Source organism: Notamacropus eugenii, chromosome 2 (genome assembly GCF_028372415.1).
Source record: "Notamacropus eugenii isolate mMacEug1 chromosome 2, mMacEug1.pri_v2, whole genome shotgun sequence".
NCBI lineage: Eukaryota > Metazoa > Chordata > Mammalia > Diprotodontia > Macropodidae > Notamacropus > Notamacropus eugenii.
In genome coordinates this window covers 17,700,295-17,722,064 of record NC_092873.1, presented here as the reverse complement: position 1 = coordinate 17,722,064, position 21,770 = coordinate 17,700,295, and the positions used below count along the sequence as shown (strand labels likewise).

The 21,770-nt window shown below is 54.6% G+C and overlaps 3 protein-coding genes across 7 annotated transcripts; 2 read left to right on the top strand and 1 right to left on the bottom strand.

Moving 5' to 3' along the window:
- The first annotated feature begins 61 nt into the window (after positions 1-61).
- GPHA2 (glycoprotein hormone subunit alpha 2) lies at positions 62-3,096 on the top strand. 3 transcript variants are annotated; one of them, XM_072639114.1, is made up of 4 exons: positions 62-1,567; positions 2,073-2,180; positions 2,336-2,520; positions 2,625-3,096. In XM_072639114.1, exons 1-4 carry the CDS (start codon positions 1,438-1,440, stop codon positions 2,718-2,720), a joined length of 519 nt encoding a protein of 172 aa, XP_072495215.1. In that variant the 5' UTR covers positions 62-1,437; the 3' UTR covers positions 2,721-3,096. The 3 variants fall into 3 exon arrangements, with proteins under 3 accessions (XP_072495215.1, XP_072495214.1, XP_072495216.1); XM_072639113.1 differs by having other exon boundaries at positions 2,619-3,096; XM_072639115.1 differs by lacking the exon at positions 62-1,567 and adding an exon at positions 1,617-1,800 and having other exon boundaries at positions 2,619-3,096.
- Positions 3,093-11,394, bottom strand: PPP2R5B (protein phosphatase 2 regulatory subunit B'beta). 2 transcript variants are annotated; one of them, XM_072639066.1, is made up of 14 exons: positions 10,908-11,394; positions 10,197-10,724; positions 9,139-9,335; positions 8,715-8,816; positions 8,518-8,610; positions 8,203-8,333; positions 7,870-7,929; positions 7,500-7,608; positions 6,965-7,018; positions 6,839-6,889; positions 6,503-6,622; positions 5,621-5,748; positions 3,978-4,079; positions 3,093-3,861 (listed from the first exon to the last, which is right to left on the bottom strand). In XM_072639066.1, the coding sequence occupies exons 2-14, from the start codon at positions 10,393-10,395 to the stop codon at positions 3,723-3,725; spliced, it is 1,485 nt and encodes a 494-aa protein (XP_072495167.1). In that variant the 5' UTR covers positions 10,396-10,724; positions 10,908-11,394; the 3' UTR covers positions 3,093-3,722. The 2 variants fall into 2 exon arrangements, with proteins under 2 accessions (XP_072495167.1, XP_072495166.1); XM_072639065.1 differs by having other exon boundaries at positions 10,197-11,394.
- A 1,677-nt stretch (positions 11,395-13,071) lies between these two features.
- On the top strand, positions 13,072-20,776 carry LOC140524515 (solute carrier family 22 member 6-like). Of its 2 annotated transcripts, XM_072639064.1 has the most exons (11): positions 13,072-13,135; positions 13,253-13,435; positions 15,335-15,438; positions 15,768-15,922; positions 16,269-16,437; positions 16,548-16,671; positions 16,777-16,892; positions 18,207-18,424; positions 18,958-19,066; positions 19,414-19,617; positions 19,888-20,776. In XM_072639064.1, the coding sequence occupies exons 1-11, from the start codon at positions 13,088-13,090 to the stop codon at positions 19,958-19,960; spliced, it is 1,503 nt and encodes a 500-aa protein (XP_072495165.1). In that variant the 5' UTR covers positions 13,072-13,087; the 3' UTR covers positions 19,961-20,776. The 2 variants fall into 2 exon arrangements, with proteins under 2 accessions (XP_072495165.1, XP_072495164.1); XM_072639063.1 differs by having other exon boundaries at positions 13,088-13,435.
- The last annotated feature ends 994 nt before the right edge of the window (positions 20,777-21,770 follow it).

Sequence of the window (21,770 nt, the reverse complement as noted above, 5' to 3'; positions counted from 1 at the left end):
TCTCTTGTCTCCAGCACTTAGGGTCCTAACAACAAATATCGATTGAACTTAGTGGAGTGAAAGGAAGAGGGGGGAAGGAGACTCCCTCCCTCCTCTTGGTACAAAGGAATTTACTGGGGAAGAGCCTCCCACAGGTTCAGCTCCGGCCCCTGCCAGAAGTTCCAGCCTTCTTCCTAGGGGCTTTCAGACAGATTCTCTGCCCTGGACTGGCCTTTTAATTTCTGTATTTGGCCCAGGCCTGATTTCATCTGAATGGATAATGGAACTCCTGGGGGGCATCCCTGAGAGGGCCAGCTCATCCACAACCGAGGGTGTTAGGGCACGATCTGGGACATCAAGTACTAGAGACTCGTTCAGGTCACAGATGCTACATATCCAGAGGTTGACTTGAATTCATTTTCTTCTGTCTCCAGGGCCTCTGGGTCTTCCTGCCTCTTAGGAGCCCTGGCCTTCCTTTAGGAAACCCCTCCCTGCTGCAGGTCATCCAACTTGTCCTGGATCAGGTGGGACTACCCAGCAGCCTGTCTCCTCTGCTCATCTGTCCCTTCTTACGACTGTCCCCTACAGTCTGCCCAACACCCTTCCCCTTCCACCCTTGGGCTCAAGCCTCACCTCTGACCCTTCAGTACTTGTGTCCACTTGGGCAAAGGCCTCAGTTTCCTTCTCTATAGGCAGAGGGCCTGAGTCCTGATTCTGCCACTTAATATCCATGGGAACCTAACTCACACATTTGCCCTTTCTGTCCCTGTTACCTGCCTTTTAAAATAGAGAGATGAATGCTTGTTCATTGGTGTGCCAAGGCAGCTACCCTGAAGGGGCTTTGTAAACTTTGGGTAGGGGGAGACATTGCCCTTATTTTCCTTTGGGAGTCAGGGTCCCCTCTCTGGGTCTCTCTTTGTGTTGGCTGTGGTACTGGGTGCTTGGCACCCAAAGGGCACTGGGCCACACAAGGAAGAGAAAGCCTTGAGCATCTTAGAGCCCAGGCTGGATAGGAAACACTTTGTGGGTCTGGCCTATCGCTCCTCTCTAAGGAAGTCTGAGGGTCCCTGTATTTTCCCTGCTTCTCCTGTCCTGGGCCCTCAGTAACAGAGACAAACAGGAACATTTCTGGGATGGTGGAGAAACTGTGGCCCAGAACAGGCAAGAAAGGTCTTCCCTTCAATCATGCACATCACTGTTGACTGCCCAGACATACAGAAGCCCCCTGTGGGCCCAAGAGTAGGAGAATGCCCAATTCAAAGCCAGAGGACCTCTCACAGGCCATATCCCCTCCCTGGGCCTCTGTTTCTCCCTCTGTAAAATGAGGGGTCAGGCTAGATGGCCTCTGAGGTCGCTTCAGGCTCAAGATGTGGAATCCCATGTTCCCCGCTATAACTCAATACTCTTAACGCTGCTCGCTCCCTCCCTCCTCCCCACTCCCCAGCTCCCCAATGGGGAATGTCAGTTTGGGGCCCGCACTCAGCCAACAATCTCCACCTTTTCTGGGCCCACAGAACTCCCCAGGATGCTTTGCTTCACACCCTGAGAACCACACTGCACCACAGATGGACCCCAGGGCTTCCTCAGGGTCAGTGGGTGCCCCAGTGTAAGGGAGACAAGAACCCCTCTCAAGTGGGAGTGCCCCAGAGGCTTCCAGGATAAAAGGAGGTGGGGTGGTGATGAAAGTTGATCTCTACTGGAGGGTGTGGCCCCAAAGCCAGGGAGGGATAAAGGCAGGAGAGCACAGCCCCATTCCAGAGACGGAGGGAGGAAGGGCCGAGGCATCAGCAGCCCGTACTTGGAGTGTGCAGCTCTAAAGTGGTGAGAGGGTCCTGGCAGCAAAAGGCTGGGTTGGGGTCCTGGGGCACTGAGCCAGGGCAGGGAGGACCAGGGACCGGCCAAGAGAAACCATAGGCAGATAGCCCTGGGGCACACAGACCCCCAGCCAGCCAGCCAGCCAGCCACTCCATTCAGAGAGAGATGGCTGAGCATGAGCACACACATAGACATACACACACACACACACACACACACACACACACACGCACGCACGCACACACACACACACACACATCCTGCCTGTGCTGTTTTAGAAATCCGTGCCATGGCATTCCCCAAGACCTTGTTCTCAACCCTGCTGTTCCTGGTGGCTACAGAAGCTGGGGGTCAGGAGGCTGGGGTCCCAGGCTGTTACCTGCACCGTGAGTAACTGTGGGGAACAGTCACTGGTCCTAGGCCACTTGGGAATAGGACACATTGGAAGCTAGGCTGGGGTGGGGCAATCCTAGGATGGGGGGGCAGTCCCAGGGCAGGAGGGAGGGGTCTCAGCCACAGAGGCCCCTGCCCATCCTTTTAGCCATCAACGTGACCGTGAGGAGTGACCGCCAGGGCACCTGCCGGGGCTCCCACGTGGTTCATGCCTGCGTGGGTTACTGCGAATCCAGTGCCTTCCCCTCTCGGCACTCAGTGCTGGCAGCCAGCAGTTACCAGCACAACATCACCTCAGTTTCCCAGTGCTGTACCATCAGCCGCCTGCAGAAGGTCAGGAGCTGAGGTCTGGGTGGGGGGGTCATGTAGAGGCAGAGTTGGGGATGAGACTGGGGGTTGTCCCTCTCCCTGCATCTGGCCTCCTTGCCCAGGTGAAGGTGGAACTGCTGTGTCCTGGGAGATGGCGGGAACAACTGGAGATCTTCACTGCGAGGGCCTGTCAGTGTGACATGTGCCGCCTGTCCCGCTACTGAGGGGGTCCTCTGCCTTCCTCCCTGGCGGACTGCTCATCCCCCACCAGGTCCCCAGTTGGAGGGACTCCAAACTCGGAGTCAGGACGTCTGGGTTCCAGGTCCCTGGTTCTGCTGATGAACTGGGTGGGGGGCAATTCTGAGGCAGTCCATTTCCCTCCTCAGGGGGTCCCTTCCCCACCAGGTCCCTCCCAGTTCTGACAGTCCCCATTATAAGGTCCCTTTCATCTGTGTCTTTGTCTGGCCTCTGGTCCCTCTGAGCTCTGAACGGTGCATTCTCAGGGCTAACCTGCTGCCTTCTGGCCCCCAGCTGCCTAGGCACCAAGTTTTGTGCTCTCTGACATGGTGGGGGACCCCAAATAAACTGACCCGCTCTGGACTTTCTCTCTTTATTCAATCCACCCCCCAGAGTGGGGAGAGGGGAGCAGATCATGATTCATGTAGGAACCCCCATCCCCAGGACCTCAGGAGCCCCCTCTCCCCTGCGCCTCCCTATCCACTCCCTGCCCAATAAATAAAAAGGAGAAGAAATTTTGCAGGGGTGGGGATGCCCCAAGACTGAGGCTGGGGAAAGGGCAATAAATATATCCTGGAGTCCATCAGGCGGGCAGGGAGAGAGGGAAGGCCCTCGTGCTGGCACGAGGTGCTCCCAGGGTCCTGGGGAGAGTTCCAGGGTCGTTTGGGGTGAGGTGGGAGGGGAGAATGGGGCCCCTGAAGCTACCAGAGCCCAGCCTGGGGGGGTACCAACCCCTTGCTGACAACTCCTGGGGGTCTTTGGCCCATCAAGTCCATTTGGGATGGCTGGAGGACTCTGCCCCCCTAGATGCCCCATCTCTACCCCTCTCCCCCCAGGTCTGGCCAGGGTGGTCAGGGGGGCATTGCCTCACTCTCTGGTGTGGTCCCCCGGGGCAGGCTGGGGGTCAGGGAGCAGTGGGGCTGGGGTAAATGATTCAGCTGCGTGTGTGTGTGTGTGTGTGTGTGTGTGTGGTGGGGTAGGGGGTCCCTTTAGCTCTGCTCCGCTCCGGAGGCTGGCCTGGCCCCCAGCCGATGGAGTAAAGTTTCATCTGCCCCTTGTAGCCTGCGCAGCCGGAGTTCTTCCAAGCCTTTCCACAGCTCCTGCCGCTCCCGGGCCTTCTGCTGCTCCCTGGGCAGCCAGGCAAGGGAGGGCAAGGAGAGAGGGGGTGGGTCATGGGGTTAATGAGGCCTCATCTGCAGGCTCCAGTGCCTCAGCCCCAGCCCAGGCCTGAGCCCACTACTCACTGCTGCTTTTCCAGTTTGTAGGAAGCCGTAAGCTCGTCAAACAGCTTCCCATTCATCTCCATGAAGGTTTTAAGCACATTGTAGATCAGAGACACGATGGTCCTGGGGGTGGGAGACAGAGAGGAGAGATGAGACTGGGGAGATGGGGGACCCAGGTCTGGGAGGAGATGGCGGAGCTTCCCGAGGGCATCTGTGGCCAACAGAACAGTCAGCAAGCATGTATTGAGAGTGAACTAAGTTGCAGCCTCTAGGCTGGGAACCGGGAAGGACCTGGGAGCCAGCTCATCACACTTCCATCGTCCAGCATCCCTGACAAGTCCTCCAGAGACAGAACCCATCCCACAGACCTCCCTCCAGAGAGATGGAGCCCATCCTACCTCCACCACTGAGTAGCTCTTACACTTCCCCAGTTCTGCCTCTGGGGCCAAGCAGGACAAGATTGATCTCTCTTCTTCCTGCCCCACCCCTCCCCAAAGTCTTTTCCAAATGAAAAATCCTCACTTCTTCCCCAACTCTAAGAACTGAATCTGGAAGCCCCTCAGACAAAGTCTGACCTGGGCAGGGACAAGAGGACAGTCACCCCTCCTCCCCCAGTCCTGGACTCTCTTAGCAGGAAGGATCTATTTATCTAGGGATGAACCCAAATTTAGAACCACAAAATTTCAGAGTGGAGAAGAACCATAGCAGATAAAACAAGGACCTTTTATGACCTAAGATTTCATCTGGTTCACATCTCCTTATCTTACAGATAAGGAAAATGAGCCCCAGAGAGGTTATGGAATGTACCCAAAGTCACACAGGTATTAAATGGCATAGCCAGTCCTACAGATGGGTTTAAAAAATTAGCTTCACAAGTCATTGTTAAATGTCAGCCTATCTGAAAAAGATCTGGGGGTCTTAGTGGAATATAAGCTCCATGTGAGTAGGATGGGGCATCCAAGAAAGCTGATATGATCCTGAGTTGCATTAAAGAGGCATAGCTCTGAGACCTAGGGTACGAGATAGGCCTACTGGGCCTGCCCTGCATAGCCCCAAATGAAGCACCATGTTCAGGGTTTAGAAAGGACATCAAAAAGCTGCAAAAAGTCCAGTGGAGGGCAACCAGATTGGGAAAAGGCCTCAAATTTGGGCCACAGAATGACTGGTTAAAGAAACAGGTACTGGTAAGCCTAGAGAAGCCTCACAGGAATAGGAGAGTCGAGTGCAAATATTTGATAAAAGGGATTAGGCTGGGCTGGCCCAAGTGGAATGGGCTGCCTGGGCAGGGACTGAGCTCCCCATCCCTGGAAATCTCCAAGTAGGGGCTACAAGACCACTTTTTAAATGTATCAGAATGAGGATTCCTTTCAGGTAGATATTGGACTAGACTTGGCTGCTGAATTCTGGGATTCTCTCAGAAATGGTGCTGGAGGGTTGGGGAAGGACTTTAGAATACAAAACAATATCTAGTGCTGGGAGGGCCTTCAGAACAGGGGATGGCAGGGCTAGGAGGGGCCTCAGAACAGGGGATGGCAGGGCTAGGAGGGGCCTCAGAACAGGGGATGGCAGGGCTGGGAGGGGCCCCTGGAGATCACATCAGGTTTAGGACTGGCAGGTCACCCACCCTCTTCCTCCTCCTCCTCCTCTTCCCAGGGGGCACTCACGGGTTCCAGTGCTCTTTGGAGACTCGGTAGAGGGTCCCGTACACAGCGGGCAGCACGGTGTGGCAATTGTCCTCAATGAGGCTCAGGATGTACTCATTGTTCCAGAAATACAGAGCCCGCTCTGAAACCTGCAGGAGTATGATGGCAAATGAGTCTCTGAGCCCAGGAGAGGCCCCAGTTTCCCCTGGGTCTCAGGGCACAGTTGGCTCTCTCTGCTGACCGTCATGAACATCATTGGCAGGGATGAGCCATCTCCAGATTCTAGCCTGGGCCAGAAGGGCTTTCATCTTACACAGGAGGAAACTGAGGCTCTCAGGGGCAAGGGACTTGCCCAGTCACCCAGGAATGAAGGAGACTCCACTGCTAAAGCCAGCCCTCTCTCTACTATACCAAAGAGCCCAGAGCTGGAAGGGATCTCAGACCTCATCAGTCTAACTCTCCAATTTTACAGATATGAAGACTGAGGCACAGAGAAGGCAAGAAGAGCCCTGACCTCCTGTCTCCTAGGTCAGGGGGCCCTACGCCTGAGGGGAAACTACCCAAGGTGATGGGATTAGAAATCTAGAGGCCAGCTGGTTCAACTCCTACATTTTACAGGTGAGGAACAGGCCTAATGATATCAAAGGACTGTCCAAGGTCACACAGGTGGTGCCTCCTCTTGGGCACTTTCTTTTGGGGCCTCAGTTTGGCTCAGTGATCTCTAAGGTCCCTTCCTGTGCTAAATCCTAGGACCCTATGACACACAGATTTCCACCCCTCCCAACTCCCCCCACCCTGTGTGAAATGCGGAGGCTGAGCTATGTGATCTCTGGGGTCCTGTCCAGTCAGTCCCGAATTTATGAGCCTATGTGTCTGTCTCTCTGCCCACCCTCTCCTCTGTACCTGGAAGTGGGGGCTGGACACACATCGAGCGACCTGTTTGAAGAGTGGTTCTTGAATCTTGACAAACTGGGAGGGCTCAATGACGTCCAGAATCTCCTCCATCTCCCCCAAGAACATCACCTGACAGATTGTGGGGGCCATCAGTCATCCCCTCATTGGAGAAGCCACAGCCTCCCCTCCCCAGGCCCCCCAGCAGCCAAATTGCACAGTCCCCCTTCCCCAGCCGCTTCAGGAGCCTTGCTGCACAGCACCCCCAGCTCCTCCAGCAGCTCCCCTCAGGCCCTCCGGCAGCCACCCTACACAGACTTCTCCCGCCTCCTGTGACTGCCTTGGTACCTCCTTCTGGGTGCAGGTTTTAGGCCAGTATTTGAGCAATCCTCGAATCACCTACAGGGCAGAGGGGAGTCAGAGGCAGGGAGCAAAGGCCTTGCTGCCCCACCCTCCAGTGCCTTGGTCACTCACATGCTCGGTCAGAGTGGCATCCTTTTCCAGGAACTGTACTACGCAATATGCCAGCTGAAGAGGGTGGGAGACAGACAGACAGGCAGGAGAAAAAGAACAAGGCAAGGTGAACCAGCAGCTCCCAGAGAGGCATGGTGCAAGGGGCATCACATTACCAAATGGGGAGGCATGATGTAGAGCCGAAAGGGACCTCAGAGGCCACTGAGGCCAACCCCCTATTTCACAGACAAGGAAACTGAGGCCCAGAGAGGCAACATGATTGGCCCAACGTCCTAGCCAGGAAATGGCAAGGTCAGGGTGAACCCCCCAAATCAACTCTTTTCTTCTGTCCCACGATGGTCACCTAAAATTTCAGATGGGAGGGTTTGTTTTCAAATCCCTCTCTTGGGTTAGCCTTGGTGTAGGCCCACTGTCCTCCAAATGTCACTTGTGAAGTGAAGGGGCTTGGCTGGGGGATCTTTGAGGCCCTGGTTCTCTGTGGGGACTGGACCTTGGGCCAGGAACTGGGGGGCAGGGCAGAGGGAGGGAGGCTCACCTGGGCATGGAAGTTGGAGAGAGATTTGACTGAATGTAAGGGGATCAGCACTCGCACCAGGAACTGTTTGTGCTCAGTCTTCAGGGGCAAAGCAAACCCATTGATGATGCTGTGGAGGAGGAAAGAGCCATGAGGGAGGAGGGAAGAGAGAAAAGGGGAGGAGGGCAGGAGGAGGAGAAGAAAGGGAGGAGGGAAGAGGGGAGGAGGGAGGGAAGAATGAGGAGAGAAAGGAGGAGGAGGAGGGGAAGGGGGAGGAGGAGTGAGGATCTCAGTAACTCATGCCTTAGCCCTGCCCTTAGATGCTGGACAGCTCCCTGGGGTAGGTAGCTGTTCCCCGACACTGCCCTGGCCAGCTGTAGGTCTGGCTTACCTCCCTAGGATCTCCAGCAGCTCAGCCACACCATTGAAATGCTCTAGCTCATAGATGAACCTGGGGTGAGGGGGAGGGTGTAAGATTTTGAGCCCTTTCCTCCCAGATCCCAGCCCTTCCCTGGCCCACAGAGAACCACATACCACTTGGGGGTCTAAGCCCTACCCATAACTCCACCCTTTTTCAAATCCCACCCCTCCCAGGACCCTGACCCTGGACTGCCCCCCACCTTCCACCAAGGTCCTTCCTGGGTCATGGTCATCTCGCCCCCTCCACCCAGCACCCTTTGCACAGTTCCCCACCCTCAGCCAGGGTCCTATGGCTTTCACTCACCGGAGAAAGATGTGGTTACATTGTTTCCGAATGTAAGCACGAAGGCCCAGGAACTTGCCATAGACCCGGTGCAGGATGGTTTTAAGGTACTCGCGCTCCCGGGGGTCCTCGCTATCAAACAGCTCCAGGAGCTGTGGGGCCCAAGGTCAGGGCCGGGCTGGCGGAGGGGAGGCCCCAGGCAGCCTCAAGTCCCGCTCTTTCCCTCCCTCCCTTGGTGGAGGGCCCCTCCATCCCAATCCCCAGGGACTGGACCCAGGCCCTCCCCTCCCTGCCAGGCCTCAGGGCATAAGGCCTCTGGGCTCCAGCTTCACCCACCATCAACACAAACTTCTGGTCCACATATCGCTTAGCCACTGAGGGTTGGAAGTCTGGACTCTCCAAGAAACGTAGAAAAAACTCGTAGACCAGCTGGGGAAGAAGAGATGGAGGACCTGAACCCAGAGCCCTAGGTACAAGTTTTCCTCCCAGGCCAGAACGTTTGGACCTCTTTCCTCTGCCCCAGGCCCAGGTACCTGCAGGTGAGGCCAGGAAGGCTCTAGGTTGGGTTCATCTTCTTCAGGGTCAAACTCAGGATTCTCACTGGGTGGCAACGTCCGGAAGATATTCACCGAGATCTGAGAGGAAGGGGGGGGGCGGGGGAAGCGGGGTTGGGGGCGGTGTTCAGGAGAGGCCCCTTTACAAAGCTCATCTTCACCTCTGCGAGCTAGGGGCCAGTGGAGTGCTGGACTGGGAACCTACTTCAGATACCTCCTATCTGTGTGACCCTGGATAAGTCCCTGAACCTAAATCCCTTGGCCTCAGTTTCCTCATCTGTCAAATTCAGGGACTGAACTCAATGGCTTCAAAGGTCCTTTTCAGTTCTAAATCTATGGTCCTGTGACCCATCAAAGGCAAGTTCTGCCTTGGGAGGGAGTAGAGGGACCCAGGCCTGCTCACCATGCGGATGATATCTGGATACACCGGTTCAATGAGGACACCCCGGGTGCCCCCCACACACTCCACCAATTCATTGAGAGCTGCTCGCTTCACCTCCTTCCCCTTGAGGTCAGCCACACAATCCAGGAAATCAAAAAGGACCCCACACTGGGCCAGCTTCCGACTCAGCAGGTCATGAAGCTCGGAGGCTGGTACATCTGAGGAGGGAAGTGGAGACTAAACTGAGCCCTGGGGGTTGTCTCCCTGGATGGGAGACAGGCAGATGCCCCCAAATCCTAGACCCTGCTCTCTCTTCCCCAGGCCAGTCTTCCAAAGCCTTACCTGCCCCTGCCCCAACCCCAGCCCCAGCCCTAACTGATCCACCTGCATCCCTGCTCAGCTCCCTGACTCTCCTAGGGCCGTGCTGGGACACCAAGCTCCCTGCTTCTGCCTCACTCTCTTATTTTCTTATTTTCCCTCTCTGGAGTTGAGTAGGAAGGTGATAGGTTTTTAAAGTAAAAAAGTTGACCCCCAGGATCCATGGCTTTCTAGAGGCAGCTGCTAGGTACTAGTTCTCTCACCCTCAGCCCATTCAGGCCAAGAGCCACAGCAGGTAAACATCTCATTTGCTTCCCCAGAGGTTGGACTAGAAAGGTAGGAAAGTACCTTAGGGATCCCTGGGTAGACAGACACACACACACACACACACACACACACACACACACACACACACACACACAAACACACCCCTTGGGAGCCCAGGGACTGGTTGAGAGCTCAGTAGGGCTCATTCTACCCCCAGCATCAGCAGAACCAGCTGAAGGCTAGGCCTGGGGCTCCCACAGCATGTCCCCAAGCTGGACTGAGGCATCCTACTCCAGGCTGGGATGCCCTGCTGGGTCACCCCTAAGGCAGGACCAGCCCCCACCTCTATCGATGACAGGAGAAGAGAATATGCGTCAGCAAAAGGGGTCAGAGGGACAGAAAGAACAGGGCAGAGCCCGGGGAGACAGGTAGCAAAAGAGAGAACCTGGCATGTGATCCTGAGGCAGCCCTCCCAGGTCCCAGGGCCCACTCACCCTTGAGTAGTGGTAGGGGAGTGAGCTCCTGTTGGTTGCTCTGGTATCGGAACTGGGAAGAGCTGTGGGAGCGCCTGGGCCGGGCCCGCCGGAGGGACCGCCGAGAGAAGCCATCTACTTTGTCCGGTGGAGGGACTGGAGATAGCCCCGGGGAGGAAGGGCTGGTTGGGGTGCTCGCTGGGGGCAGCTTGGTGTCCATGGTGACTAAGGGGGGCAGCAGCGTCAGGGGGCAAAGGGGCGAAGGAGTCAAAGCCCCCACAGATGCCCACTCTGCCAAGAGGATTCTGGGTAAAATCCAGGTTAACAGGGAGCTCCTGGCTGACCCATGCTGGCCAGGGTATGAACCGGAGGGACTCTGGTACAAGTACTACTCCCCTTCCCCCCCCCCCCAGGGCCCCACCAAGTAACCAGTCAGTCCCTGGGGGGCAGCTAGAAAAGAGGGGGTTCTCAGGTGTCAGGTCCTTGGGAGAGGGGCAGGAGAAGCTGGTTTCGGAGTTCTTATTGAGGGGAAGTCGAGGTAGAATGATCCTAGATGTAGAAATAGAGGCAGTAGGAAGACAGATGGGGGAGGGGAGGAGGGAGCCAGAGTAGGGAGAAAGAGAGAGAGAAAGACCAGGAAGCGAAGTGGTTAATCTTCCTCTGAGGTCGGAGTGTGGGGAATGAGGAAGACTCCCCTATTCTCTCTCCAAAGCTGGAGGCAGGGCCACTCACCTCCCAGGGTCCCAGATGTGGGGGCCCCCTGAGGCTGGGTGGGACCCTCAGCTAGAGCTGAGGTGAGGGTCTGGCCCCGCTACGGCCTGGGGTAGACAGCGCAGAGGTGGCACTCCTGGGGGTTCGCCCCAGCTGGGGAAGCCCGAGGCCGGGGGGTCCCCTGCGGGCGCTGGGGCATCCCCCACCGCACGCACCCCCCCCCCTCCCAGGGCCGGGGCCGGGGCCAGGGCTGGGGCTGAGCCCAGGCTGGGATGCGTGCGGGAAGCTCCGAGCGCCTGGGTCCTGGGGTGCGATCTCAGGGAAGGGAAGGAAGGAGCGCCCTGCCGGAGCTGCCGCTGGTGCCCCCTTCCCTGTGTGGCCCTGCGACTGCGGGGGGGGCCCCGCTCCCGGCTCTGGGGGGCGCTGGCGGGCGGCGGGGAGGGGGCCGGGAGCTCCGTGCGCTCCGCCTGCCTGCACCGGCCGCCCCAGCTGCTCAGAATGACATCAAGTCACCTCCCCCCCGCCCGCCCTGCGCCTCCCCGCGGGGAGGGGGAGGGGGGAGGGGGCTGCGTCATCCCGGCCCGAGCGGCCCGGGAAATGTAGTCCTGCTCGGCTTAAAGGCGCCGGCCGGCCAGCCGCCGAAACCCCCCCTGCACGGCACGCACCCACCGGCGCTGGGACATCGTCCGCTTCAGCTCCATCGTTTGACAGAGGGGGAGACGCGGAACAGAAAGAATGCTGACTTTGGAGTGACGGGACTGGGAATCCAATCCTTACTCCGCCTGCAAGGTCCTCCCCTTCTGGGACTCAGTTTCCTCGTTTGTAAAATACATGGACCAGTCCTGTCTCTGTTGAAATCTGCGACTCTGTAACTCTATGGCCTTTGAGATCCCAGACGGATCATTTGCCCTTTCCTTGCTGAGTGTCCCCATCTGGAAAAGGAGGAGAACCAGAAAGTCTCTCCCTTCCAGCCTTAAAGCCGCTTACCCTTTTGTTTGCCCGGATTAAGCAACTAGCCAGACCCTGGAGGTCAGGTAGGGGCACCAGAAGGTCGATGTTCTGGGGGAAAGCTGCACAGGGACAGATGAATGAACCGAGTGCCTAGCTGGGGCGCTTGAGCTGAGGCCCTGCCTCATGCTCAGAGGGCCTCCAAGGTCACTTAGTCCAACCCTTCTATTTTACAGATGAGGAAACTGAGGCCCAGAGAGAGAGAAGGCTTCGCCCACGGGTAGAATTCTCTCCTCTTTCCAAATCTGTCCGCTATTCCCCTCTAACTTCATAGCGCTTATGTTCTAAGGCTTTTTATTAGATGTGTCCATTCTCTCTCATACTTTTAGAGGGGCTGCTCCTTCAAGCCAGCATCTTAAGCATCCTTTTTAATAGTGCCTATTAAAGACATGTTTGTTGACTGAATGATGGCTTTGGGTCGGGGAACCCAGGCTCCCAGGAGACTTCTTTAGACCTAGAACCCCAGCCTCCAATTCTGGGTAGCTGAGGAGGCCTATTCAACCTCATCAGAACATCAGTCCCTTGGAAACCAGCGGCAAAGGGGTTAACCCGAGCTGATCAAGCTAGGGGCCACTGGGAGATGTAGTTCTCCTGAGGAGGCTGCCGGGAAATGAAGTCAGCCTGGATCCTGCAGTCCCCCTCCCTTCTGTACAGTCTTCAGTGACATCATAGTCTCAGGATTAAAGGGCCAGATCGGAATGGAGAGGTGGATGACTAACCCCGCCCCGGGCTGGACTCAGCCCCCCTCCCTGGGAGGAAATGAATTGTTGGGGATCTCAGCCTGGGGGCCAACAGAATGGAGAGGGAGGGATGCTTATAGCAAAAACAAACCAAGTACTAGTAGAAGCTCCTGGCTGCTAGCCATGGTCTCCCTCCTCAAGTCCTGGTCCACTTCCCAGCATCCCACCCCCAAAGACCTTTTCCCTTCCCCTACATCCAGAGCCCTCCAGCCTGTACCCCCAGAGCCAAGCCCTTTCCTCCATACTTCTTCACCTCTTGTATTCAAACTCTCCATCCTCTGTTTCTGGCCCCTACACCCCAGATAACAACATCCTGTGACCTTTACCCTTCTGACTTTTCAGCATCTCACACTCCAGCACCTCAGTATCTCTTGGTTGACTGAACTGGACCTTGCTCCCCCTAAGTCACCGTGTGGTCAGTTCCAAGGAAGGCAGCTTGTGGGCTGGGGAAGCATGGGCAGGGACAGGGGCCTGGGAGAGGAACAGAGGCCAGGGAGGAAGGTGAAGGGGCTGGGGGGTCTGCTGGAGCAGGTTGGAGGTTGGGGGCGCTTCCAGATGGTCCACCTGGTCATAGTGTCTGTGCCCTTTGCCTTTGTGGGCACCCACAACTTTCTGCAGAACTTCACAGCCGCCATTCCTGACCACCACTGCAGGAGTCCCAGCGACCGGTGGCCAGTGGATGACCAGGGACAGCCAGAGAGGTGCCTCCAATTCAGAGGCAATGCTACCAACGAGACAGAGCCCTGTGTGGAGGGATGGGTGTACAACTTCACCACGGTTCAGAGCACCATCATTACTGAGGTACCAGCCATGGCCGTGATGGTGGTGGCTAGCTTCATGTGTGCCATCTCACTGGAGTCTCACGACCACTCTGGGAGGGGGCTGCTATTCTTTTCCCCACCTTGCAGATGAGGAAAATGAGGCTCAAAGGGGAAGTGATTTGCCTAGGGTCATGCAGCTAGAGTGTCTGAGATGGGATTTGAACTCAGGTCTTCCTGTGTGTGAGGCTCTGTGCCTAGGACTTTGAAGGTCACAAGAATGTCCTGTCCTTCTGGAGCTTATGCTGTAGTAAGAGGATGAGGAATGCTTGGGAAAACAACTTGATAAAGAAACAAGGTATTGTGGGAGTTCAGGGAGGGAGAAGTGTCTTCTGGCCTGTAGAGTCAGGGGAGCAGCCTTCCTGGAGGAGATGGAGGACCTTGAGGGATGGATAGGATTTCAGTGTGCGAAAAGATGTGGAAAGATGAGAGCATTTCAGGCAAAGGGCCTACTATGTGCCAGGTACTGTGGGAGGAGGTGAGATGGACTGTGAGGGAGGACTGTGGAATCTTCCGAGTCTTCAAGTGGGGGGGCAGGAGAGAATGGGGAAATCAGTCAGGAAAAATGAGTAGGGACCAGACTATAGAGGGCCTTGAATGCCAAGTAGAATTCATGGAACCCTAGACCTTGAGCTAGAAGAGACCTCTGAGGTGGACATGTCCAACCCCATCACTTTACAGATGAGGAAACTGAGGCCCAAGGAAATGAAATGATTGCCCAAGGTTACAAGGTAGTAACTGATCAAGTATTTATTAAATTTTTACTGTATACCTGGCACTGAGCTGCATATACCGGGGATGCAAAAACGCAAAAATGCAACACTTGTTCCTGTTAAGAATCTGGCCTTCAACCATGACAGGACAGATAAAGGACTGGACTTGAGGTCAGAAGGACCCAGGTTTAAATCCCATCTAAGGCACCCACTCATTGTCTGACTTGTGTGCCTCAGTTTCCTCATCTCCAACATAGGGATGGTAGTGCAATCAATGGCCTCTAAGGTTCCTTCCAGATACAAAGCTAAGATTCCACATAAGTATATACCAGTACCTACAAAATGGAGAGCAGTCACATTTGGGGGTGGGTAGCGTGCTAGCAGCAGGGTGGGAATCCAGGAAGGCTCCAGGTGGAAGCTGTTTCTCAAGCAGCCTTGAAGAAAACAAGGGATCTGATCAGTGAAGGTGAGATGGGGGTGCATTCCAGACAGGGGATAGATGGTGCAAAAGCCTAGAGGTGGGAATGTATTTGGTACACAGTAAGTGTTTCATAAATTCAGTTAGCATGTATTAAGGACCTCTGGTGTTGGTGCACTGAGCTGGTACTGAGAGCTAGGAAAGAGTAGTGGAAGTCAATGCCCTCCTGGCTTGCAGGCCAGGGGGGTAAGACGTCAATGAAGACATCTTTGAGGAAAGAATATTACATGTTGTCATGTAATGCTGGGGAGGGAGGGCAAACTCTTCCAGGGGAGATCTGCTGGAGAAAGACTGGGCAAGTTGGCAGTGAGTCCCTTCTGAGTACAGCTTCTGAGTAATGGGTGAGGGTGGATGCAGGCGGGAGGAGGCCATGGCCAAGTTTGTCCCTCCTCCTTATCCCCCCAGGGTCCTCTCCAAGGCCTTGCCCTTTAGAATCCATTCTCCCTCCTGATTCTCCCTGGCCTGCTGCTTTCCCAAGCATGTAACTGGTGCCTTACCCTCCACCAAGAACCCTTTCATAGCCATGACACTCACAATAATAGCCCTGGAAGGTGCAGAGGGGGAAACTGCAGCTCTGAGATGTGTTGTGAGCTCCCCAAGGTGCCTGGTGGCCGAGCCTGCCCAGCTCATCTCTCCATCCTCCCAGTTCAGCTCCTTTCCACCATTTTCCTCAACCCTTCTCCCCCAACAGTGGGACCTGGTCTGCAGCCTGAAAAGCCTCCAAGGGGTGGCGCAGTCGATTTACATGGCAGGAGTGTTCCTGGGAGCCATTGTGTTTGGGGGACTGGCCGACAGGTGAGCATCAGAGTAGCTCTGCCTGGCTGGCATAGGAGTGGTCCCAGAGTGGCCCGGATGCTCTTGGGGCATACTTAACCTCAAGACTAAAGAAGCCCCCTTTAGAGATGGGGGCAGAGGGATGAGGGTTCCTGCTCAGGTGGCTGAGGGTTGCTTGGAGGCCGATAAGCCCCTGAGGTGCACATCTTGGATCAGCCAGATGGTGACTTTTCCTGGAGCTGAAGCTGGGGGTGGGAGGGAGGGGAGCTCTCTCTCTCCCCAGTTCTGGGAGTTGGTGGGGCTGCACCAGCCAGAACTGTCCCTGACCCCTGCTCCTACCCCCCCACCAGGCTGGGCCGCAGGACCGTCTTCCTCTGGTGCCTCCTTCAGGTGGCTTCTCTGAGCACAGGGGCAGCCCTGGCTCCCTCCTTCTCCATCTACTGTGTCTGCCGCTGCCTATGTGGCTCTGGCCTATCTGGGGTGGTGCTCAATGGAATAGGACTGGGTGAGTGGTAGGGCAGGTGACCCAGAGAGACTGAGGATCTACCAGAGGCTTGGCTCAGGCACCAAGCTGAATGGGAGACTGGGGCAGATGTGAGGGATGGCAGGCTTTCAGCCTCTCCCTGGACTGGAATAACAGATGAGCCTTCTACCCCACCCCAGGGGGCTGCCAGACACCCTCCAACTTTGACCTTCGATGCTCCCTGATCACTCCCTTCCCTGGCTTGCTGGGTGACTGTCCCCTTCACAGATACTGCCTTACAGAGATGGGTCTATAGGGGAGGGTCTGGGGGGCAACAGGCCCAGCGGAGAGGTGGGGCACTGTGCAATGAGGGCCCCTCTCTCCCCAGTTCTGGAGTGGACAACGCCTTCTCGCCGGGCGGCGGTATCCGGCTACCTTTCCTTTGTCCTCAGCTTAGGACAGCTCAATCTGGCCCTTTTGGCCCTTGGCCTACGACACTGGAGACACCTGCAACTGGTTGCTGGGGCACCCTATGCCCTCTGCTTCCTCTGCAGCTGGTGAGTACCTTATGGGGCTCAGCCCCACCACTTGCCATGGGGAGAGCCACCCGACTCCAGGGTGTGGGAACAGGCCTAGTTGGGCCTTGAACTGACCACTGACTCTGTAGGTGGCTCCCAGAATCTGTCCGCTGGCTGATGGTGAGGCGGCACCTTTCCAGGGCCCTGCATTCCTTGAGGCTGGTGTCATGGATCAACAGGGTTCCAGCAGCCAGAGTCCAGTTCTCCCTGGAGGTGAGGAGGTGGGGGAAGGGGCTACCCCTGCCCTCACCTAGCTCTAGGCTTTGCCCACCAGAGTCCATGGGGTAAGTCTCTCACATCCTTTTCTCTTCCCTATAGATGCTGGAATCAGACTATTCCCCAGAAGAGTTAGGAAGAACTACTGGATCCTCTTTCCTGGACCTGTTTCGATCCCGTGAGATGCTGGCCATATTAGTTTGTATCATGAGCATTTGGTGAGTGAGGTGGGAAAGGAGACAGAGAAAAGCCAGACAAGTTTGGGATGGAGGTGGGGAAATAGAAAGCGACCAAGAGACCCCCAGGAAGGAAGACCTGGGCAAGGGAGGGGATGGCATACTCATCTCTGCTCTGCCCAGGATCTTAGTTCTAGAGCCAGAAGGAACCTCAGAAGTCATCTGGCCCACCCCTCTCATTTTACAGATGAGGAAAACTGAGGCCTAGAGAAGCAGTGACTCCCCCATATCACCAAGGTGGGTGGGTGGGTGCCTCTCCAGGCCTCAACTTCATCTGCAAAGTTAGAAGGCTGGACTGGATTTCCTGTAAGCTTCCTAGAATTCCACAAACATTTATCAAACAGCATGTCCTCTAGCCAAAGTGCTCTGGAGAAAAGGGGAGAAAAGGGGCCAGCCGCTGCTTTTGGATTGAATTTGTAGGATTGAGACTGGCAGGGAAGCCCCCTGCCCATGTGATCCATGGGGACACACCTTTTATGGACCTCAGTTTGGAGGGGACCCTGTGTGTGAGCAAACACATCTTTGTAAGTGGGATCTAATACTGTTGCTTCAGCAAGCATCACTTGAGCACCTCCTGTGTGCTTTTTTTAGGGAACCTGCTTCTTAAAGCGGTTTCAAGGCTGATCTTTTTGTAAAATATTCATCTCTTTTATAAATGCTGCATTTTGTGGATTGTAGAATGAGAAGTAGAGCGCTGGAACATTGAAGGTCAGAGCTAGTATGGACCTTAGAGCATAAAACATCAGAGATAGAAGGGATTTGGGAACATAGAACATAGAGCATCAGAACTAGGAGAGACCTTGGAACAGGGAACCTAGAAAAGAGGTAAAAGGGACCTTGGAACGTAGAACATCAGAGGTAGGTGGAACCTTGGAACAGAGAACAGAGAACATAAAAAATAGAAGGAACCTTAGAACATAGAACACAGAATATCAGAAGTGGAAGGGACCCTAGAACATCAGAGGTGGGGAGAACCTTGGAACATAGAACAGGGAACTTCAGAGCTAGAATGAACCTCAGAACATAGAACATCAGAGCTAGGAGGGAGTTTGGAACATAGACCACAGAACATCAGAGGTAGCAGGGACCTTAGAACATAGAACATGGAACATCAGGGCTAGGAGGGACCTTGGAACATAGAACACAGGACATTGGAGCTTGGAGGGACCTCAGAAGTCATCTAATCTAGCTCATTTTACCAATGAGGAAGACGGAGCCCTAATATCGCAAAGGTGGTGACAAGACCTTTTGGATTAATTCCACATTTTCCTGTCCCTTTCTCCCCCTCCCTCCCAGGTTCTCTGCCAGTTCTTCTTTCTTTTCTCTGGCCATGGATCTCCAGCGTTTCCCTGGGGAAGATCCTTACTTGGTTCAGGTTGTCCTGGGAGTCATAGATCTGCCCTTTCGCCTCCTGTTGCCCAAGCTGGCCGACCGTCTGGGGCGCAAGCTCCTCCTGTCCTCCTGCATGGTGCTCGGAGCGGGGCTCCTTCTGGGGACCATCCCAGTGCCACAGGGTCGGTATGGGTGGGTTGGGCCAGAGACTGTCTGCTGAGATGTGGAGGGGGGAGATGGATGGGCTGACTTTGACCCTTAGCTCCTCAGCCCCACCTCTGATGGGACTGGCAGCTCAGATATGAACTTGGGACAGCTTTGGTGGGAAAAGCCCTTGGGAGGTGGACCAGTGATGCTTGGGAGGATTCCAGGCCCTGGAAAAGGACTCTGGGGCAGCCACAGGAAGCCTGGCCTCTTGTCCCAGTTAGGACACGTCCTCATGGTGTGAGCTTTATAGATCATCTCAGGCCCAGCTTCCTCCTCTCTACAAGGAAGGAGGTCCCTTTCTGCTCTGATGATTTACAAAATCTAAGGGAAATTCTCCTGGCTTAGATGTTCGAGGTTCTAAGTCCTGCCTGCCCCTCCAGCTCCAACCACTTGGTCCCTGAACTGGGTTACTGCCTGCTCTCCCTGATTCTCCCCCCACACTCTGAATCATCATCCCTTGAAGCTTCTGGTCTGGTTTCATTCTGGCCTTCACCCCTTCTGCCTGCAGAGCTGGTCCGCCTTAGGATGGGCTTGTCTGTACTGTCCAAGGGTTTCATGTCAGCCTCCCTCAGCTGCAACGTCCTTGTCGCCTCTGAGGTCTTACCAACCTCCCACCGGTGAGTCCCTCCCCCTCTGTCTCCTACATGCCTGAAATCGTCTGGAGGCTTGGACGGTTGGAAAGGGCCAGAGGATTCTCCTAAGCAAACATTTATTAAGCACTTATTGTATGAGCAGGACACACTTTTGAGATCTGGATCTCACAAAGCCAGGTCTTAGCTTTGCTACTCTGAACTTCCTGACCCTGACAAGGCCCTTTCTCTCCAAGAGATGACCTCCAAGGGTCTTTGTGCTCTAAATCTAGGGACCTGTGTATCAGAAATTCTCCAATGACAACATGTGTTTGTGTGTGTGTGAGCCTGTATGAGCCTGGGCCCTGACCCCTACCCTTTCTGCTGCTTTGCAGGATGTCTGGCATGGGGATCACCAACATGGTAGGCTACCTGGGAGGTACGATAGCCCCACTGGTCTTGCTGGCAGGCCTTACCCTCCCCCTCTTGCCACCCATCCTCTTTGGTACCACTGTTCTGGCAGCCAGTTTCCTGGTTGTCTTCCTGCCTGAGACAAGGGGTCTGCCCTTACCTGATACCTTGGAACAAGCCGAGAACCAGTAGGTGACCTCCAGCCCTCCCTTAGGACCTTCCCAGGGGTTTTCTCCTCTGTTCTTTCCCCTAACACTGTGTACCCCCTCTGTGGTTCCCCACTTCTGGAGCCTGAAGTGGTCTGGGTACCTTTGGCCCAGGCTTAGCACCCTTGAGCTACCTACTTACATACTCAAGCTCTGCTGACCCTTTCTGCCCAGGTCTCCAGAGCTCCTTGAAGGGGAAAAAGGGAGGGGACCAAGCCTAGAACAAGGGTGACACTTCCCTCCCTTCTCCAGGGTCCGGAGATGCTGGAGCAGATTGCTGAGAAAGCCATGGCAGGGGGCTCAGCCCCTGCAGACGAAGCTCTGATATCCTGGGGAAGAGAGGACCCCCAACCTGGTGCAGGGAGAGGATGGAGGCTCCATCGCAGCAGAAGGGGAAGACATGGGTTTGGACACGACTTCAGACAGGCCCCTGGACCACTTCCAAATTGCCCTGCTTGGGGCCCTTTCTTCTTCCCTACTCTAGGTCTCCAGTGGGAGTTTGCAAATGGACTTTCCCCAACTGGGGTCAAGGCTGAGTAACATCAGATGCTGCAGACCTTGTGTTACACATTTATTCCTTTACTGATTTATTCATTCACTCCTTAGGTAGCAAAAACTCCATCCCAGTTACAAAGGTCCGTGACTAAGCATGAGAAATGTTTTCATACATGACCTAACATTGCACAGACAGCCCATGTTACATCTGTGTGACCTTCTGGGCCCTAAGACCTGCTAGGCTTCCCATGTTCCCTCACCCCTTCCTGCCCGAGGCACCTCTGGGGAGTTCCTTTGGAGCAAAGGCCTCAGCAGAGATGTGGATAAAATGAGCAGATGCCCTCGTGGGTCCTCCTAGCTCAAAGATTCTGGGCTTCTTCTTCCTCCGGACACTGTCACACTGTCTGACCCTGAATGGTAGTGGAGTCACCAGCAGCTTCCAAGTAGAGGCTGGGAGGAGGGAGAAGAGATTCTCAGATAAGTAAGAAGAATGCACCCTGGTCTGTCTCTGCTGGCTCCCTCAGGGCCCTGACCTCTCTCTAGGGCTAATCTAACAGCCATGGTTCATGTCTCCATCCCTCACACCCATGCCACATCTTCCAGAGTACCACTCTTATTTCACCCAATAAACACCTATTGAACAGAATTTCTTCCCCTGGGTTCTCATCCTCCTCTTCTACTAACTCACTGACTGGGTGGCCTGAGGCAACTCTCTAGGTCTCAGTTTCCTGATCTGTAAAATGAAGCAGTGAGACCAAATAAGGGGTTCTTCACCCTCCTGTGTGTGTCCTGGACCTCTGGGGCAGTCAGGCTGGGGAAACCCTGCTCAGAATCATGTCTTTAAATGACATAGGATCACAAGGGAAACTAATTATATTTATTTTTTAAAAATAATTTATTTTTAGTTTTCAACATTCATTTCCATATGACTTTGAATTTTAAATTTTCTCTCCCTCCTCCCCAAGATGACATTCAACCTGATAGAAGCTCCATTTATACATTCATATTAAACATATTTTCACATCGGACATGTAAAGAAGAATTAGAATGAATGGGAGAAACCACAAGAAAAAAAAAAACAAGACAAAACAAAAAAAGAGAGAGAGAGGACAAATAGTATGCTTCTATCTGTAGTCAGATTCCATAGTTCTTTCTCTGGAAGTGGATGGTATTTTTCATCATGAATCTTGTGGAGTTGTCCTTGCACAAGCTGAGAGGAGCTAAGTCTATCAAAGCCAGTCTTTGCACACTGTGGCTGTTACTGTGTACAATGTTCTCTTGGTTCTGCTCACTTCACTCAGCATCAGTTCATCTAAGTCTTTTCAGGTTTTTCTGAAGTCTGCCTTCTCATAGCATAGTAGTATTCCATTACATTCATATACCACAACTTGTTCAGCCATTCCCCAGTTGATGGGCATTGCTTCAGTTTCCAGTACTTTTCCACCACAAAAAAATAGCTGCTATAAATATTTTTGTACATGTGGGTCCTCTTCCCAGTTTTAAGATCTCTTTGGGATACAGACCTAGTAATGGTATTGCTGGGTCATGCTCAGTTTTATACCCCTTTGGACATAGTTCCAAATTGCTCTCCAGAATGGTTGGATCAGCACACAGCTCCACCAACAACGCATTAGTGTTCC

Coding starts and splice junctions, on each gene's coding strand:
- GPHA2 (XM_072639113.1), top strand. CDS start 1,438: ATGTCAGTTTGGGGCCCGCACTCAGCCAACAATCTCCACCTTTTCTGG. Junction 2,181..2,335: donor CCCAGGCTGTTACCTGCACC/GTGAGTAACTGT, acceptor CCATCCTTTTAG/CCATCAACGTGACCGTGAGG. Junction 2,521..2,618: donor CCATCAGCCGCCTGCAGAAG/GTCAGGAGCTGA, acceptor CTCCTTGCCCAG/GTGAAGGTGGAACTGCTGTG.
- PPP2R5B (XM_072639065.1), bottom strand. CDS start 10,395: ATGGACACCAAGCTGCCCCCAGCGAGCACCCCAACCAGCCCTTCCTCC. Junction 9,336..10,196: donor TCCCCTACCACTACTCAAGG/GTGAGTGGGCCC, acceptor TTCCCTCCTCAG/ATGTACCAGCCTCCGAGCTT. Junction 8,817..9,138: donor ATCCAGATATCATCCGCATG/GTGAGCAGGCCT, acceptor CCTTCCTCTCAG/ATCTCGGTGAATATCTTCCG.
- LOC140524515 (XM_072639063.1), top strand. CDS start 13,088: ATGGGCAGGGACAGGGGCCTGGGAGAGGAACAGAGGCCAGGGAGGAAG. Junction 13,436..15,334: donor AGAGCACCATCATTACTGAG/GTACCAGCCATG, acceptor CTCCCCCAACAG/TGGGACCTGGTCTGCAGCCT. Junction 15,923..16,268: donor GCTCAATGGAATAGGACTGG/GTGAGTGGTAGG, acceptor CTCTCTCCCCAG/TTCTGGAGTGGACAACGCCT.